The sequence below is a fragment of the Dunckerocampus dactyliophorus genome, chromosome 13 (genome assembly GCF_027744805.1).
Source record: "Dunckerocampus dactyliophorus isolate RoL2022-P2 chromosome 13, RoL_Ddac_1.1, whole genome shotgun sequence".
NCBI classification, from domain to species: domain Eukaryota; kingdom Metazoa; phylum Chordata; class Actinopteri; order Syngnathiformes; family Syngnathidae; genus Dunckerocampus; species Dunckerocampus dactyliophorus.
This window is the reverse complement of record NC_072831.1, coordinates 2,825,631-2,845,740: the sequence shown is the minus strand read 5'-3', so window position 1 is coordinate 2,845,740 and position 20,110 is coordinate 2,825,631. Positions and strand designations below refer to the sequence as shown.

The following is a 20,110-nucleotide window of genomic DNA, read 5'->3' as shown; positions in this document are numbered from 1 at the left end:
ACAGCAACACATAATAATACATGATGAACGCCTAGTGGGTATATTCATTGACATATTACTCAGTTTATGTACACAACTATTGAGGAATTATGTGTCATCATCTTTATTGCCTTATTGCTTTGAATTGCGAATTACTCAATGATGTCAACTATTTTAATGACTAGTAAACTTTGAAACTGTGAATGTGAAATATAAATCATTAGTATTTAGTATAGTAGTTGCAAAGTTTACCGCTTAGATTTTATATATGCTGCATGTTTTATTGTAAGAGGTAGATCATTTTGATTGTGTGCACCCCTGATTTACATGTACAACGTACGTAATTACTCATATTTATTAAAAAAAAATATATATATATTTATATAGGCTATATTCTCTATGTTTATAGTGGGAGGTTGCTCTTTGGGACAAAGTAGCCCACGGGATGAACAAGTGTGAGCACGCCTGTGCTATATCAGTACATGTATAGCCGATAATGTACATATTGACCACGCTTAATTTAAAATAAAATATCTATCTAATATAATAAAAACCTTTCACTACACTTTATTTTGAAAAACATGCACCGGAATCACCTGTTTGCCCTTTTGGCACTTGACAGATAAGGAGTGAAAGAAAAGGCAGCGAGAAAGGCATTTCGAGTTAATTGATACATTTCTTGTACAAGCCTGTGGAAACGACCCTAATGCTGCCGTTGTTACCGACAGTACATTTCAATATAAAAAAAAAAATAATCCTGCCAGAGCGACGCAGCAGCGTCACGACACGGCAGCAGCAGGCTACCTCCCATGCAGCCCACCACCACAGCTTCAAAAAATTCTAGAGGAAAGCCAATAATACCGAATGTTCATGATTTATTCAAGTGAAATTTTTTTTACAGAGACTTTTATTTATTTTTGTAATCTTTTTATTGTTGTGTGTGCTTTTTATTGGAGTGTTTTTTTTTAATCTTAATCTGTAAAGTGTGACTCTAGACGCTCTACACCTCGGACGCTACACTCAATGCCTGCTTGCCTGTGATGTGATCGCTTCGGATTCACTGTAATATCGAAATATGTTAATTTTGCCCGGAATTACTGTGTACATGCAATTTGTAGTGTGGTGTGTGTAGTGAGGCCTAAATGAAATGAATCTTGATTTTCTTCCCTGGACTTTTTGATAATAACAAAAATGTAAAAAACAAATGTAAACGGCTACTCTGTTGACTTTTAAAACAAATGCCACAGCCTGAGTTGTGATATATTTTGTATCACGGTTGTACTTGTCAAGGTCCATGGGTCCATCAATAGGAAACAAAGGCACTATTTTCGGGTATAAAATGTGCTCTAAACTTCTTTAATACTTGGGGTACGGAAGTGAATGAGGCATCAAATTCAAGTTCAAGTCACATTTTATGAGATAGAATTCATCTCAGACTTGATTGAATTCAACCTGTTCATCCATTCATTGTTCTGAAGTGTTGGTTGCACTATTCATCTAAAATGTGAATGCATTTGCCATTCATTGTTGTTTACTTGTTTGTTTATATCCATTATTACTTTATACATGGTTACCTTACAAACAACAAAGGGAACGGAGGAAAGGTCACCTGCACTGTCTAGTATCCAGGTATTTATTTCAAAGTCACACTGGTTGAATTTTTGGCTGAAAGGTTACTGAATCATTTTGGATCGGATCGTTGAAATGAACCAATATCGTCCTTGAATCGTATCGGCAACCATGAACCGTGATACGAATCGAATCGTTATTGAAACGAATCGTTTCACCCGTATTATCGCGACAGGCATAACGAGCGTACTTTTATCTGGTTCCACATGTGCAAGAAGATGAAGAATTGACTCGCAATGTCTCATACTTTAGTTGCAAAATGAGACCATGTAGTCGCAGTCTGGAGCCCTGCTTAATAATCAGATAAAATCAGCAAATTGACTGGTTGCGCATGCGCGAGTCGATGAAACATTTTCTTGCAAAGTCTCTAATTTGTTCACAAAATGAGACCATTTAGTTGCAGTCTCAAACCCTGCCCTGGACACAAGCGTAAAGCAAGCTTTAGTAACAGCGTATTGGACGGTGGAAGAATAAAATAAGCAAAGACAGAGGTGCTGGTCTGCTGTTGGGCAGGAAAGATGGACTCTTTCCCTCTTCACTAGCCGACATGACTGATCCGCTCAAATGGATGGTCCAGTGGAGCCGAAGCCCGTCCACCAAGCACTTCACAATAGAAACAAGAAAAACACAAAACCTGACAGCAGACAATTACACATCAAAATCTACTACACTTCTTCCTGACAAATACTTAAATATATTTTACAGTTGCAGTAAGATGGTGATTTTGTGGTGGAGTGGGAGTTCCAGGATGGGGGGGTGGGGCCGCCAGTGATCCCACGCTGTTAAGATAGATAGGAGGAAAGAGGGCAGGAAACAGGATCCAGCTGGAAAAGCAACATTCTGCATTGGGACTACACGATTTTGTCTGTGTCTCGTCATTTATCAACACTTCCAGACTACTACAGTACAACACATATACGCTGGAGACTTTGGGCTAACTTCGGGCGACAGGCGTTGTACACCCTGGACTGCTCGCCAGCCAATCGCAGGGCACATATACTGTAGACAAACAACCATTCACACTCACATTCATACAATTTAGAGTCTCCAATTAACCTAACATTTTTGCAATGTGGGAGGAAACCGGAGTACCCAGAGAAAACCCACGCACGCACGGGGAGAACATACAAACTCCACACAGAAATGCCCAACGGAGATCTCCGGACTGTGATTGTGTGGCCAACATGCTAACCACTAGACCACGGCATGCGGCATGTTTCAGATCATCAAACAAATTTACATATTAGTCAATGACAACACAACTGAACAACTAAGAGAGAAAGAAAAACCAAACCCACATGGTCCTGTGTGAAAAAGTGATGGCCCCCTAAACCTAATAAGTGGTTGGTCCCCCCTTAGCAGCAACAACCGCAATCAGGCGTTTGTGATAACTTGCTATGAGTCTTTTACAGCGCTGGGGAGGAATTTTGCAGAATTGTTGTCATTCAGCCGCACTGGAGGGTTTTCCAGCATTAAGCGCCTTTTTAAGGTCATGCCACAGCATCTCAATAGGATTCAGGTCAGGACTTGGACTAGGCCACTCCAAAGTCTTCAGCCATTCAGAGGTGGACTTGCTGGTGTGTTTTGGATCATTGTCCTGCTGCGGAACCCAAGTTGCTTTCAGCTTGAGGTCACCAACAGATGGCCGGACATTCTCCTTCAGCACAATTCATGCTTCCATTTATCACAGCAAGTCTTCCAGGTCCTAAAGCAGCAAAACAGCCGCAGACCATCACACTACCACCACCACGACGACACTATTCACACAGGGTCATATAGGTTTGGATTTTTCTCTCCCTTAATAATAAAATTTGAATTTAAAAATTGCATTTTGTGTTTAGTTATGTTGTCATTGACTAGTATATAATCGGAAAGATTTCAGTGTGATAAGAATGCCAAAAAGAAAGAAATCAGGAAGGGGACAAACTCTTTTTGGCACCACTGTATCTTATATTTACTGACTGCTGATGCTTGATTGATGGAACAATGATTGACGTTTGCCCCTAAAATTTATTTTCATTTTATTTTCGGTATTTCCACAAGGGACTACAGTAGGAGTGTCCAAAGTGCGGCCCACTGCCCATTCTAAAAATCTACTTTAACAAGAAAACTAAAACAGCAGTAAAAATTTAAAAAATCTGCAGGAAGTTGACAAGAATAAAGTCAAAACATTAAGAGAACAACTTGTACGCTAACAAGAAAAAGTTGTCATTTTAGCTGTAATATAAGAAAGAAAAACGTAATTTTAGTCGCATAAATGTGAACTTTTGAAGAAAACAGACATGCTCTTATAATGAGAAACAAAACAACATAAAATTGTAGGGGATTATCAGGTTGTATGAGATTATTATTCTTGTATGAGAGTTGCTGGTACAGTAATCTACATTTTGCATGCTATACAGCAAAAATAGATTTTTGTCTAGATATCTTTATTCTTTATTTGTGAATAATGGCAGATTTTTTTTAATGTTCGGAATATGCTGAAGTTTGTGTTAATTGTATGCATGCTGCAACTGGTGCACTTTCCTTTTCCTGCTGGTTCTTGGGAAATATGGTAAATATGTTGGTAGATGTAAGCACCCAATTATTAAGATAATCGAAGTAAATTCATCCGTTCCATGTTTATTTTAATTGTGGATCATTACAAATATGCTTTATTTTAGTAGTCCACAGTCAGTAAAAAAAAAATTCTACATAGACAAAATTACATATAAAAAAATGATGTCTGAGATCTGAATCGTAATCGCATCGAATCGTGAGGTGGCCAGAGATTCCCAACCCTACTCAAAACCTGGAAAACGGCTTCCAGACTGGGAAAATCTGAAAACGTCAGCTTGTCTACAACAAAATAAAAGATGTCACCAACCCACCGCCACCCTGTTGCACTTCCGTGACCGGAAGTGACCGTTGACGACAAGCCAACATAACATCTGAATATCTGGACAGAAATGACTCACCCCAGTCCACATTTTCCTGATATTTTTTCGTTTTTGACTTATGCGCATGCGTTCTTTCTTCTTCTATAGTTTGGTGTGTCACGTGGTTCTGTCTTTGTCAGCGCCACACGTAGGCGTGCCTTGTGTATTGCATCTTTTTCACCCAGTGATCCGTTCCCGTGTGGATGCAACTATTTACTAATTCGACAGTGTGGATGCCAAGTTTTTTCATCCATCCGTTTTCTACGCCGCTTATCCTCGCTAGGGTCACGGGGGTATGCTGGAGCCTATCCCAGCGGACTTCGAGCGAGAGGTACACCAGCTAATTGCAGGGAACATTTAGAGTCACCAAGAGGAGGAAACTGGAGAAAACCCACGAAGCACGGAAGAGAACATGCAAACTCCACACAGAGATGCCCAAGCGGAGATTCCAACCCAGGTCTTCCCGATCTCCTGAGTGTGTGGCCAACATGCTATCCACTCGGGCACCGTGCGGCCTTTTCTATGATCTAACTCACAAAAAAATAAATTAAAATCTGCGTGAACAGGGCCTTAGTCTCTTTGTCCCATTGGGTGGAGGCGGAGTCAGTAGCGAGCGCACACACAGAGCGGCGTGAGCGTCGTGAAACAAGCAAATACGAATGAAGGCACAAAAGTGATGGTTTTTAAGCCGAATGCCACAGCACCAGTGTGAGAATATTTCGGTTTTAAACAGAATTAATAAGGTGAGCCCATTTTCATTAGGGTTTTTTTTTTTTTAGTTAAAAGTGCTTGACATTCTCATTACAAGGTGAAATACTCTAGAAGAAGTTAAATATTATTGCTTTTGATGTCTTTATCACGTTATTATGCCATATACTGAATTATCACTGCATTCATGAAAAATTTGTCTCAAAATTATGTGGACAATAATATCGTTTATCTGCAATAATTTGTAGGACAATTATCGTCCATCAAAATTTGTTATGGTGACACGCCTACATAAAGATAGTACGGTAGGTCTGCTTTTCCACACCAAGACTGATACCGCTTCTCAAGATACCGCTTCTGCTTCTCAAGATCAATATGAGACCGATAATCGATTTTAATTTAATTTAGATTGAAGTGTAGTTTGTGCACACCTGGAGGTAAGAAGGACTGGAACAAATTAGGATTGGACCAACTGTACCTGTTGATTTGTCCCAATCAAATATCATGACATTACTACTACCACCACAAGACTACTATCAGGACAACCAGAGTATAGCGCGGAGGAAGCCACCTCCTGTGGCCCAGTTAGGTGCACTATATTCGGACACATGCTCAGAGCAGCCGGTGTGACACCATGGAGGTCTCTGGCAAACCTTTTCAAACCCAGCGGCACAACAAGCCGCAGGCGTCGTGGCGATGCTGGCCTTTCAGGTGGCTGATAAGGTTGTTTTGTGTGTTTGATGAGATATTTTCCCCCCTCATCGCGGAGCATTTGGTACAACGAGGACTCGAAATATCTTCCTCGGAGAGTCGTTAATGTCACAGACAGGAGAAAAAAAGACCGCTTGATTCGCTCACCTGCACCCGCCTTGTGGCCTTGATAAATTGAGATGTGCATATTTGTATGCCTGAACCTTTTCCTCGTCTCGCTTGCTGTTCCACACAGGTTGGATGACAAGAGGGTTCACTCTGCATGTGTATGTGCGCATTGGTTCTATAGCGGAATGAATGGAAAGAGTGAAACCTCCTGTCAGCTATTCAGCCTCTTTGTCATGGTGTCATCCTGGCCTTTGGATTTTCAACATGGCACTTCATGGCAGTGAACTCCCTGAGGATTTGAGAAATAGAAGTGCTGCTCTTCACAAAGATGGCTAAGAAGCTTGCGAACACCCCAGAATGGAGCAAAAGCAAGGCGGCCGAGGTCACACACCTTTCCAAGACGGATCACAACCAGCCAAAGAGGCTGAGTCCTAGTGCTCTGAGTCAAATCCAGATGTATTTAAAAAAAAAAAAAAGCAGAAAAGTTGAGGTTATGGAGGTGATTTTGGGAATGGAGAGCCAAGGCTGCTGAAAGACCAAGTGGATGTGTGGAGATTGGGTCTAGCCACAGGTGGTCTGTAATTTGGGTCTGTAATTGCTTGGCAAGTGTATTATGGGACTTGAGAGCACTCATTCCCTCCATAGGGGAGGACTAGAGAAAAGATGAGTGAGGCAGCTAAAAGGATTGGATAACATGATGTCCTGCTGGGAGACCCTTCAACAGGATGCTTATAATAAGTCGCACAGAATGATGATTATTGTGTGCATTCAGAGAACACTTAGCGAAGGCTATTAGAGCAGACAAATAAAAAGGATGGAACACGTATAGTGTTCGGCGTTCCAATGAAATGTCATGGTCATTTCTTTGAAAGAAACTTCTACTACTGACTTTTACTGCTGCTTGACTGGACAAGATGCTGCCAATTCAATGGCAGTATTGACTTTTCAGAGCAGGTGAACATGTCTCGCTGCTATGTTTTCCGAGAACAACACGCAGACACTGTCCAACCAACACTTACTAAACACATTTGTGATTGTGACCAGAGCAGAATTATTCTCCAGCTCTTTCACTGTCATAGTGCAGCACGTTGTCAGGGTTCATTCTTGGAAGATGAAAACATTCCACTTCCTGCATTGCCCACCTGTGAACAAGCACAGCAGGTAGTAGAGTGCAGAAGAAAGGTGACAGCATGAAGTTGTTCATTGTTGTGTGTTTGTTAGATGAAAAAATACGTAAGTTTGACGATGACGTTGTGCATTAAAAGTGTTTCATCTGAAAGATTTTTCTTTTTTTGTGTGTGTGGGTCGCATCGCTTCTGCGCCTTCTTCGTGTTAGCGTATGCTGCCTCACAAAAGCTCATTGCTAAACCCTCTGTATCCCCTCACTAGCAGCCCCCCCTCCACAAAGAGGCTGAATGAGATGAGGGCCCCATGTGGCACAGAGAGACGAGCAGATGAAACACACGCATGAATGCACATGTCAATTTATCGAGGGCGTCATAATTCTCGACCTGTTTTTTTTTTAACTATTCTATTTATCGATTTATCAATTATTGTGACAGGCCTAGTTAGGATAATCCATAATGCCGCTTATAGAGAACATACAAACACTTTATTCCTAAAATCACAAATCTGAAGACGTTTTGACCTAGTTAACTTTCAAACAGCTGAAATGATGCATAAGGCAAACAACACAATCACCTGCTGCCCAAAAACGTAATACAATTCTTCTCATCAAGAGAGGAGAAATATGACCTTAGGAAAAAAAATCATTGAAAACGCCTGTACGCCTGTACGGAATCAAAATATGGAACAGACTGTGTAAAGAACTCAAGCAATGCACTAAAATGACCCATTTCAAAAAGCAGCACAAGCAGATGATGTTTACAAAGTATAAGGAAGAAGAATCCTCAATCACAGAGAAATACTATGCTAAGCCATATGACAACAGCACTTTATGCAATTTACAAACCTCAACTTCATTGGAACACATTGTAATGTTGTAATAGCGCTCCATCGTTTCTCGTGTTATTCAGAACTGGCAAAGGGAGCGTTGAATGGGAATGAACAGGATTGAATAAGCTCTGCTTCTTCCTCCTGCTTTTGGACATGTGGAATTGTGATATGTAATGTATACTGAAGTGAAAAGAATGTTCAAATAAACCAAACCATTACTATTACCATGTTGTTGCAAACCAAAGCGCAGCAAAAGAGCATAAAGACACAGTTTACCAGATCTTGCCACAGCTTGTCACAGAAGACAAACCTGCCCCTCTAAAACTCTCTCCATTTTAAATTGTGTGCAGTTGAAAAATAAGACACATGATTTCTTTAAATATAATATCTACTAAATTCAATAATATATCAACATGTTTCATTGTGTAGTATATATTTTTTAAGTGTTCAGGAGGAGGGGGTACTTTCAGTCGGATGTCTAAAGGGGTACACGAATGGGAACCACTGATGTCAAGAGCTTTTAAATAATAAATAAATTAAGCAAACAAACAGCATATTAAATACAACAAACAAGAACAAGGCAAAAAATAAAATTAACTGTGTCTTTTAACAAAAATTGCACTTAAATAAAAATCACAATATTTCAGATTTTGAATCAGTGTCACTTTCATTATTGTCTGAATTTTAACACACACAAAAAATACTGTGATGTTGACATTGTGTGCCAATGCACACTCGCTATCGCCCCGCCTCTCCCCACTAGGACAAAGAGACTGAATGACTGACAGTTATATTCCGTGAGAAAACTTTTTGTTGAGATTCCGTTGAGACGGATGCACACAGTGAACTCTTGTCATCCAGCCTGTTTGGTAGAGAGAGGAGGAAACACGCATGCACATGTCAATATAAATTAATCAATATCAAATTATTCATCTTTGAATGTGTCTTCTGAATGCCTTATAATTGTGTTTTACTTCATTTAGACATTTTTATGCTTGAAAATGAAAGAATACTTTCAGTTTGCTTAAATATGCATATTCTTGGACTAATAATAGGTGGTATTCACCCAGAAAACAGCGATGTTTTATGAATGAATATATTTATTAATGAATAATATATAAACGTGATAGAGTGAAGCTGTGAAATTCAAAGCTTGAAGTGGGGAGGAACGACGCTATCTTATAATCGCCTGCAACACAGAGACAAAACTTCTTCTTTCATGGATGAGTAAGGAAATGAAAAGATATTCACATTTGATTCATGGATGAATTGCTGCAGCTCTACTTTTAATCTAATACTCAAATGCAGAAAAAATAATAAGCGACAGTAGATGTGTTGAATGAGCCAAGTTTATACTTTACTTTGTTTTTATACGCATGTTTGTGTCACATACAAATGTGTAGCTATCCATGGTTGCCAGCATTATTGAATTGGATTCTTACAGTGTTTGTGAGTTTATTAAGACTAAAGGCCCGGTCACACCGCCCGAACTTTGCTGTAGCGTCCCTGGAACGGTGAAAAAAAATCAGCACCGCTTGTAACCGCGCACCACCGTTTAACAGAAGTTGGTCCCCGTTAAGGCAACGCCGTATACGCTCGGCCACCGCTGATGGTCCCTCCTACGGCTCCGAAAGTTTTGAGCTGCACAAAATATTGCCAGCGGTGAGGAGCGGGCAATTTTCCGCTACGGCAACGTTCATCACCGCTTCAACAACGCCCAGTCAAAGTTTGGCGCCGCTTGACGGAAGTTCGTGGACGCTCGGGTTCGCTACGCCAACGTAGAAATCTTGAACGCTGGACCACTGCTGCTTCGCCAGCTTTGCCCAGGCGGTGATTAAACGTTGCACAAACTTAGTTGGAGCGGCTGTAAGCGCTTTACGAGCGGACACGGGATTGCTGGAACGGTGTCAGGCGTTGAAGCAGCGATGAAGCAGCGACCCATTGCTGTGATGAACTTTGGTTTGCCGTTGGTATGGAGGTGTCGGAGGCGGAGCATAATTTCGCTATAAATACAGGGAGCCCATTTGGAATAGCCGTTGAGTGCTTACCTCAGTTATATGGAATTTGCTCACAGTTACAGTAAAACTGTACTACCATGGATGCAGAGAGACTTGCTATGATTGGTGCACTAGTCCAGCAGCAGAATCAGAACCTCCTCAGATTGCAACAAGTTGTTGACAACACACAACAAGAGTTGTGTGGGTCAGACAGTTGTTGTGACAGTTGTTGTGTTTGCAGAGACACACTAGAGGGCACTGTGGGACTGCGAATGAGGATCCACGAGCCTTCCAGCAAGTCATGAGGATGCCACCAGCCCGCATGCGCAGAACGCCGCTCTATCGACGCTCGCGTCATCGCTAAATCAACGTTCGCTACCGTTAAACCAACACCAAAGCAACGGCGGCTTCGGCAGTGCACCGCTGGGACAAGGCCCGTGTTTTCTTTTTTTTTCCATTTTGTGCGTGGTTACGAGCGGTGATGATTTTTTTTCACCGCTCCAGGGACGCTACAGCAAAGTTCGGGCGCTGTGACCGGGGCTTAAGCTGTCTTATGTGTTGAGCGTAGGAGAACATGTTCTTTGACTTGACTATTGCACAGTGTTTATTTGTGACATGCATGCACTGGCATCACAGTAAAAATAGCATCAGGTGTTCATTCATTACAGCACATGTCACATGACAGTTTGAGGGAAGAGCTACTCGTTTGATATGGGTATGGGTTGACATGGGTATGGGATGACATGGGTATGGGATGATATGGGTATAGGGTGGTATGGGTGTGAGATGATATGGGTATAGGATGATATGGGTATAGGGTAGTATGGGTGTGGGATGATATGGGTATAGGGTGGTATGGGTATGGGATGACATGGGTATAGGATGATATGGGTATAGGGTAGTATGGGTGTGGGATGATATGGGTATGGGATGATATGGGTATAGGTTAGTATGGGTATGGGATGACATGGGTATGGGATGACATGGGTGTAGGGTAGTATGGGTGTGGGATGATATGGGTATAGGATGATCTGGGTATAGGGTGGTATGGGTATGGGATGACATGGGTATGGGATGATATGGGTATAGGGTGGTATGGGTGTGGGATGATATGGGGATAGGATGATATGGGTATGGGATGATATGGGTATGGGGTGATATGGATATGGGATGATATGGGTATAGGGTGGAATGGGTGTGGGATGATATGGGTATGGGATGATATGGTTATGGGATGATATGGGTATGGGATGATATGGGTATGGGGTGATATGGGTATGGGATGATATGGGTATAGGCTGGAATGGGTGTGGGATGATATGGGTATAGGATGATATGGTTATGGGATGATATGGGTATGGGATGATATGGGTATGGGGTGATATGGGTATGGGATGATATGGGTATAGGCTGGAATGGGTGTGGGATGATATGGGTATAGGATGATATGGTTATGGGATGATATGGGTATGGGATGATATGGGTATGGGATGATATGGATATGGGTTTACATGGGTATGGGATGACATGGGTATGGGGTGGTATGGGTATGGGGTGGTATGGGTATGGGGTGGTATGGATATGGGGTGATATGCGTATAGGATGATATGTGTATAGGATGATATGGGTATGGGGTGATATGGGTATAGGATTATATGGGTATGGAATGATATGGGGTGATATGGGTATGGGATGATATGGGTATGGGGTGTTATGGGTATGGGGTGATATGGGTTGACATGGGTATCATTAATGAAATGTCCCGTGTTAAATGTACTGCAACAGCTGGCTTGCTGTTGATCTTAAATTGTGTGTGTTATTGTGTGTTTATGAGTCTTGTTTTTCTACAGATGAAATGGCTAACCCATCTCCAGCAAAAAGTGTAGGTGATCCTGGTATTACTCCCCTGTCTCCTACACATATTCAGGTAACTCCTTTTCCTATACAATACTTCCCAATTGGTAGTTTTAAAGTTGATGTGCTACTGATTTTCTTTTCTAAAGCTATACACGCTTCTTAAATTATTATGTTTTATTATTTTTTTTAGATTATTATTATTTGATATTTTTATTATTATATTATATATTTATTTGGAGTGTTGCAAGATCTCGTGTCCCAGTATTAAAACGTGACAAGATTTCTCGTTCAGAAAAAAACTTGGGCCCTACACCTGGGACGATAAGCAACAAATTAAACAAATGAATTAATCATACAAGCAATGAAAACGAACTGGATAATTTTGCTGAATGTATTGCCATGCGCATGCGTGTCTGTTTTCCTGTTCCATAGAACAAAGGCATGAACATGAGTCATACTTTTTGTCTCGGTGGGTGTAGGCGGGGCTGCTAGCATACACACAGAGTGCAGAAGAGTGGAATGTAGTAAAAATTATATGAGTAAGTTGCAATATATTGTCATACTTTTTTTTTCATTGTACTTTTCTTAAAAATCTCATCTGGTTCTCGGTGACCCAATCTCATGTATCGTTTCGTCTAATATTTGTATAATATGTACAATATTACGCTGGTGCCTCAGTTTTCAGTATTACTTCCTTCCAAAAGGTCTGACAAAAACCGAAACGTACAAAAACCGAGGAACTAATGCAACCACTGGAACCTTAACTTCCCCGAGTGCACACACCCAAGGGATCAACAAGGTTCTCATTTAATCTAATGTAATCAGGGTGGTTTTACCTCTGAAGTCCAACTTTACGTTCAAGAAGAATTGTAATTAGTAATGATTATTCTTCATCTGTATTGAAATGGAAGTGTATGTTCAGAAAACACTGATCTCTGTTGTGAAATGTGTTTACCATTAATGCGGTTCTATCATTTTGCTTTTCAACTGCAGTTGGTGCCTTTGGCCACGTTTACAACTTCTCAGAAGCTTCTGATGTCATCTCATAACCCTCAGTATGTCTGTGATTGTGTTTGTGGAGCAGAATGACACCAGTGACCAAGTGCCATCAGGAATGGCCTTCATGGTGGTGGTGGCCATTGACTTTGGCACCACGTCTAGCGGCTACGCTTATGCTTTCACCAAGGAACCCGAGTGCATTCACACCATGAGGTACGTAAGGCATGACAGCTTCACACGTTTCCTTCTTACGGTAATAGGAAAAAGGGTCGCTATGACAGCAAGGGCGAAGGTTTATATCGACTTTTTTATAGTACAGTGGAACCTTGGTTACCAGGAGAATCTGGGTACTGGACGGAGAATAAAGCAAGAAAACACAAAAAATGACAAAGCAGCAACATGCATGGATACAGTACTTGTTAGGACCTGCAACATGCATGGATACAGTACTTGTTTGGACCTGCAACATGCATGGATATAGTACTTGTTGGGACCAGCAACATGTATAGATACAGTACTTGTTGGGACCAGCAACATGCATGGATATAGTACTTGTTGGGACAAGAAACATGCATGGATATAGTACTTGTTGGGACCAGCAACATGCATGGATATAGTACTTGTTTGGACCTGCAACATGTATGGATACAGTACTTGTTGGGACCAGCAACATGCATGGATATAGTACTTGTTGGGACCTGCAACATGTATAGATAAAGTACTTGTTGGGACCTCCAGCATGCATGGATACAGTACTTGTTGGGACCTCCAGCATGCATGGATACAGTATTTGTTTGGACCTGCAACATGTATAGATACAGTACTTGTTAGGACCTCCAGCATGCATGGATACAGTACTTGTTGGGACCTGCAACATGTATAGATACAGTACTTGTTAGGACCTCCAGCATGCATGGATACAGTACTTGTTTGGACCTGCAACATGCATGGATACAGTACTTGTTAGGACCTGCAACATGTATAGATACAGTACTTGTTAGGACCTGCTTTCCGAAGCTAGGAACAGAGAACAAAAAGCAATAACAAGGGACAGTGGCAATGACAATGATAGTGGCTCGATTTACGAGGGGATAAACAGATAGTGGACAACAAAAATGTGCACAGTTGGCAAACAATAGCCAAAGGGCACTTTGCAATGAGCTCGTCAACACACCGGAAATGGCAGGACCCCATTGCTCACAATAACAGTCTGACTCAGACTCATAAGGGTCATAAAAAAATAATACTATAAGCATCATGCAGACGGAGCTGCATTGTGTTTTTGTAGATGTGGAGAAAGCTTATGACAGGGTGCCCAGAGAGGAGCTGTGCTATTGTATGAGGAAGTCTGGAGTGGCAGAGAAGTATGTTAGAGCGGTGCAGGACATGTATGAGGACTGGAAGACAGTGGTGAGGTGTGCTGTAGGTGTGACAGAGGAGTTCAAGGTGGAGGTGGGACTGCATCAGGGATCAGCTCTGAGCCCCTTCTTGTTGGCTATGGTGATGGACAGACTGACAGACAAGGTTAGACAGGAATCTCCATGGACTATGATGTTTGCAGATGACATTGTGATCTGCAGTGAGAGCAGGGAACAGGTGGAGGAGAAGCTAGAGAGGTGGAGGTTTGCCCTGGAAAGGAGAAGAATGAAGGTTAGCGCAGTAAGACACAGTACATGTGTGTGAATGAGAGGGACCCAAGTGGAAGACTGAGCTTACAGGGAGAAGAGATCAAGAAGGTGGAGGATTTGAAGTACTTAGGGTCAACAGTCCAGAGCGATGGAGAGTGTGGAATAGAGGTGAAGAAGCGTGTACAGGTAGGATGGTACGGGTGGAGAGAGATCCCCAAGGACACCATCCGTAGTCTCATTAGGAGCATGCCCCCACGTTGTCAGGCATGCGTACAAGCACGTGGGGGCCACACAAACTACTGAGAATCATTTTGAGTTGCTACAATGACATTTTAGCCAAATGGACCAGTGTGCTGCATCATTTTTTCACTTTCATTTTTGGGGTGTCTTTGATTTCCCCCCTCTATAGGGTGATCATTTTCATTTCTATCAAATGATGTGGCATCATTTTGTTACTAATACATCACCCACTTATTATCAGGAAAGATATTTGAGATCATTTTTCCACCAGTTTAGATCTGATGTGTTTTCGAAGTGTTCCTCTAATTTTTTTGAGCAGTGTACAATACAACGTTGGAGTTTATTGAAATTCACAATGAAGCAATGCAGCATTATGTGTTCTGTACAATACATGGATAACTGATCCGCATGCACAGAACGCCGTTCTATCACAGCTCGCGTCACCGCTAAACCAATGTTCGCTACCGTTAAATCAAGGCTAAAGCAACGCCGGCTTCAGCGGTGCACCGCTAGGACAACGCCCATGTTTTCTATTTTTTTTTCCCATTTTGTGCGCGGTGACAAGCGTTGGCTTGGAGTACGAGTGATCTTCCGCTGAAGCGTTGTAAAAGCGTTGTCTGATATTATTTTTCAGTCCGAGTCTGGTCGCAGACCTGTCATCGTGTATAAACCGCACCCCGATTTTTTGCTTCTTACCGGTGGAAAAAAGGTGCGGTTTATACACCGTGATTTACCGTACAATCACAAGACGCATTGAAGAAATCGGGGGGAGTGAAGATGGAGAGTGTGGGAGTAGATCAACACCTGACTGCATGGGTTATAGACTACCTCACCAACAGACCACAGTATGTGAGGCTCCGTCACTGTGTGTCTGACATGGTACTCTGCAGCACAGGTGCCCCTCAGGGTACGGTGCTCTCCCCTTTCCTCTTCACCCTCTACACCTCGGACTTCACACACAACTCCACACAGTGTCACATCCAGAAGTTCTCCGATGACACAGCCATCGTGGGTTGTGTTTCAGAGGGGAATGATCTGGAATACAGGACGGTCATCAGGGACTTTGTCAGCTGGAGTGGGCTTAACCAGCTACAACTAAACACCAGCAAGACAAAGGAGATGATCATTAACTTCCAGAGGAAAACACCTCACTTCACACCGGTGAACATCCAGGGAGCGGACATAGAGTTGGTAGACAGCTACAAATTCCTGGGTGTTCACCTTAACAACAAACTGGACTGGTCCGTCAACACCCACGTCCTCTACAAGAAGGGCCAGAGTCGCCTCCACCTGCTGAGGAGACTGAGGTCCTTTGGTGTGTGCAGGACTCTTTTACGGACCTTTTATGACTCTGTGGTGGTCTCAGCCATCTTCTATGCTGTGGGCTGCTGGAGAGGGGGCAGCACGGACAGGGACAGGAGCAGGATCAATAGACTGATCAGGAGAGCGAGCTCTGTCCTGGACGGTCCTCTGGACTCCGAAGTGGGGGAGAGAAGGATGTTGGCTAAGCTGACATCCATCATGGACAACACCTCTCACCCGCTACATGACACTGTGGGTTCCCTTAGCAGCTCCTTCAGCAGCAGACTGTTACACCCACGGTGTAAGAAGGAGAGGTTCTGCAGGTCCTTCATACCGACCGCTGTCAGGCTCTACAACACCTGCACCACCTGAACCATGTTGTAGTCAATATGTATTCTTTACTTGCGTATCTTGCTTGCTGCTGTAACAAGTGAATTTCCCTGCTGTGGGATTAATAAAGTACAATAAAGTAAAGTAAAGTTAAAAGTAATGTACTGTATATATGCCCAGCTGCAGCAGAAGACGAAAGAATTAGACTTTTTCTCATTAGCACTGGATGAGAGCATGGACGTGCAGGACACAGCGCAGCTGCTCATTTTTATTCGTGGAGTTAGCGCAAACTTTGAATCGTGCGAGGATCTGGCAGCCCTCCAAAGTCTCAAAGGGACTGCGACGGGGGAGGATATTTTCGTCAAAGTATGCCAAACCATGGAAGAGTTGAACCTGGACTGGTCGAAGCTTTTTAGCATCACGACTGACGGAGCTCCTAGTATCATGGGCGCGTCTCGGGGATTATTCGGACTTGTGAACCGGGAGATGGAACAATGGGGTCTTACCTCCCCGCTACAAGTCCACTGCCTAATTCACCACCAAGCACTGTGCTGCAAAGTGTTGAAGTGAGACTCTGTCATGAAGGTTGTGGTGTCATGCATAAACTTCATCAGAGCAAAGGGACTTAAACACAGGCAGTTCCAACAATTCTGCGCACGGCGATGTGCTGTACTACACAGAGGTCCGATGGTTGAGCCGCGGCAGAGTTTTGAGGCGTTTTTACCTGAAATGAACGCATTTCTTCATTCAAAAGACAAAACGGTTCCCGAGCTGATCGACCCAGAATGGCACCTAGCATTTTTAACAGATGTGACAGAAATGCTGAACAGCCTTAACTTGCAGCTACAAGGCCACAGGAAACTAATTTGCAACATCTATTCCCACATAAAAGAAAACTAGGGCTGCTTTTGGAGCAAGTGAAAAAGAATAATTTCATCCATCTTCCTGCTACCCAAAACCTCTCTGCAGAGAACCCAGCGGTTCCCTTCCCAGCTGAAAAGTGTGTGGAAGCACTGAAAATGCGTGCGATTCCGTGAACTACATGTTCATGCAAAAGATATCCGCCTTTTCCAGAACCCCTTTGTTTCTGACATGGATGAAGCCCAGCCTTCTTATCAGTTTGAGTTGGCCGAGTTGCAGAACTGTCGTGTCCTGAAAGACGCATTCAAGCCCAACAGTCGCATTGACTTCTATGCCGCCCTCCCAAACGACACGCACCCTAACATTAAAAAACACGCAATGAAGATGTCCACACTTTTTGGCAGCACATACTGTATATCTGGGAGCAATGGATGGAACCTGACATTGAACTTCTCACCAGCCAGATGCAGGCCCACAGTTCACACTGATGAACATATGTAGGTAAGCTTACTTTTCTGACTTCAACGAGCCATTCTGAGTACAAACAAATCCGCTCTACAAGCATACTGGTAGTGAAATGGGCTGGTATGTGTTGTATCAGTTCGGTTTCTTAGCCTGCTTGCTTTGTGGTTTTCATAGTGAAGTTGATGAGAGAGAGCTGCAAACAGTGGTGTCTACAACAAAGGTTTATGTTCCATGGCCTTTTTTTCTGTGAAAATCTTGAAAAGGGTTATTTGTTATTATTTATTTCATAAATAGTGTTATTTATTTCATTGATAGTGTTATTATTTATTTTCTGATGTTTTTTCTTGTCAAGAGCCCAGAAAGGGTTAATATTTGGTTATGTGTGGCTTTCTGGAAAACAATAAATGTTTACGTTTAGACACCTCTGCGATCGTCACACTTTTTGTGACAAACTGACCCTGGCCCCCCCGTCAGAGAAGGGAAAATTTATTTGGCCCTCACAGGAAAAAGTTTGGGGACCCCTGGTCTGGAGACAGTGTCAATGAGGAAAAGACAGGAGACAGAGCTGGAGGTAGCAGAGATGAAGATGCTGAGGTTCTCTCTGGGAGGGACCAGGAAGGATAGCATCAGGAATGAGTACATCAGAGGGACAGCACATGTTAGAGGTTTTGGAGATAAAGTCAGAGAGGCCAGACTGAGATGGTTTGGACATGTCCAGAGGAGAGGTAGGGAATATATAGGTAGAAGGATACTGAGTTTGGAACTGCCAGGCAGGAGGCCTAGAGGAAGACCAAAGAGGAGGTTTATGGATGTAGTGAAAGAGGACATGAAGGTCGTTGGTGTGAGAGAAGAGGATGCAGAAGACAGGCTTAGATGGAGGCAATTGATTCGCTGTGGCGACCCCAGAAGGGAAAAGCCCAAAGGAGAAGAAGAAGATCACGCAGCATCTTATCCACATACACAGCACAACAACTACTACTACTACTACTACTACTACTACTACTACTACTACTACTTTTGCAACTACCAGTAATATTAGAGGATAAACAACATTCATGTTAATGCTAAGCATGTACTTTGAGCAATTAAATCCAAAAAAGTTGCTGCAAAGCATGCTGGGAGCCGGCATCACTGGGAGCGCTTCCGGCTTCCCAGCATGTCTTGCGGCACTTGTTTTGTAAAGAGTTGCTAAAGTTACGTGTTTAGGGTCAACGTTGTTGTTGTTTATTATTCCCTATAAGCCAAGTAGCTTAGCAATGTCAGCAATGCTAGCAATGACAGCAATGTGCTGTCAGTTTTGTGATTGTAGACAGTGTACTGCACTCAATTGGAGTGGATGGGCCGGAGCAGGAGGGGATTGAAAAGAAGGGAAAAGAACACAGAGGGGGGGAGTGCGGGGACGACAAGGGGACAATATAGAGAGAGACAAGAACAACAGCAACAACAACAATTGCAGCTACAATAACAAACAGGGCTACATCAGCAATATACAGTATATATACAGTATATATCTATATATCTATAACGGCCAGAAAGACTGCAATGGAAATAACAAAATAATATCAACAGCCACAGTGATACTACTGAACTGAAACAGTCATACTAATTAGTGGTAGCAGTAGTAATGAAAATATTAGCCATGATAGTGAACAGAATGACAACAACTGTAAAGCACACAATTGTAATAACTTTAATGTAATTGTCAACATCATCACTGTAATAAAAGCAGCAACATGGTAACACCACGGATAAATCACTGTGAGTGTGTATATGTATGCGTGTACAGGTATCTGTAGGTGTGTATGTGTGCATGTCTGCATGTACAGTATATATACGTGCATAAATGAGCGCGTATGTGTGAACATGTAATTGTCACTGAGAATGCATGAAAGGACAGGAATTGCCTCCCATCACCCAGCAAGCCCTGCCCCAGAGAGCCACCGGCCCCACAGGGGTGGGCAGAACCAAGACCAGTCCCCCAATAGCCAGTCCACAGCCCCCCCCCCCAGGGGTTAATGGTTTCTATCTGACCAGCTGACAGGTGGTTAAGTTGCAACCCCTGCGGTTCTTGACATTCTTGGCATTGCTCTTAGGACTGTAGTTTGTATCTTAAATATCTTAAATATATCATGTGGAAAAAGACCCCACCCCCCAGCTCTAGTAAGAGAAGCTTCCTGGTGGAAGATAGACTTTTCAACAAGGGAAGCTTAGACATGGTATGGGAGGGGGTGGGGACATTCCTGGCTCTATACAGCCAACATTAGCATGAATCAGTTGCTGAAGAAACAAGTAACGCCCCCCACGAACGTGCACGCAGAAAGCAGCTGCTCGTCAGTTCCTGTCCATTCCATTTTTAAGCCCCTGGCCTGGTCCCTGCCTTCATGTCTTTCTCTTTGGCCTTCCCGCTCTTTCACGTTTTAAG

The 20,110-nt window shown here is 42.8% G+C and overlaps 1 protein-coding gene across 5 annotated transcripts in view; it reads left to right on the top strand.

Moving 5' to 3' along the window:
* The window catches only part of hspa12a (heat shock protein 12A), a 62,249-nt gene that overhangs the window by 8,269 nt on the left and 33,870 nt on the right, over window positions 1-20,110 (top strand). For all 5 annotated transcript variants that reach the window (XM_054795972.1, XM_054795970.1, XM_054795971.1 and 2 more), the window contains exons 2-3: window positions 11,857-11,933; window positions 12,948-13,075. In XM_054795972.1, the coding sequence (XP_054651947.1) occupies window positions 11,862-11,933; window positions 12,948-13,075 (200 nt within the window). In that variant the 5' untranslated portion in view covers window positions 11,857-11,861. The remainder of the gene's footprint in view (window positions 1-11,856; window positions 11,934-12,947; window positions 13,076-20,110) is intronic.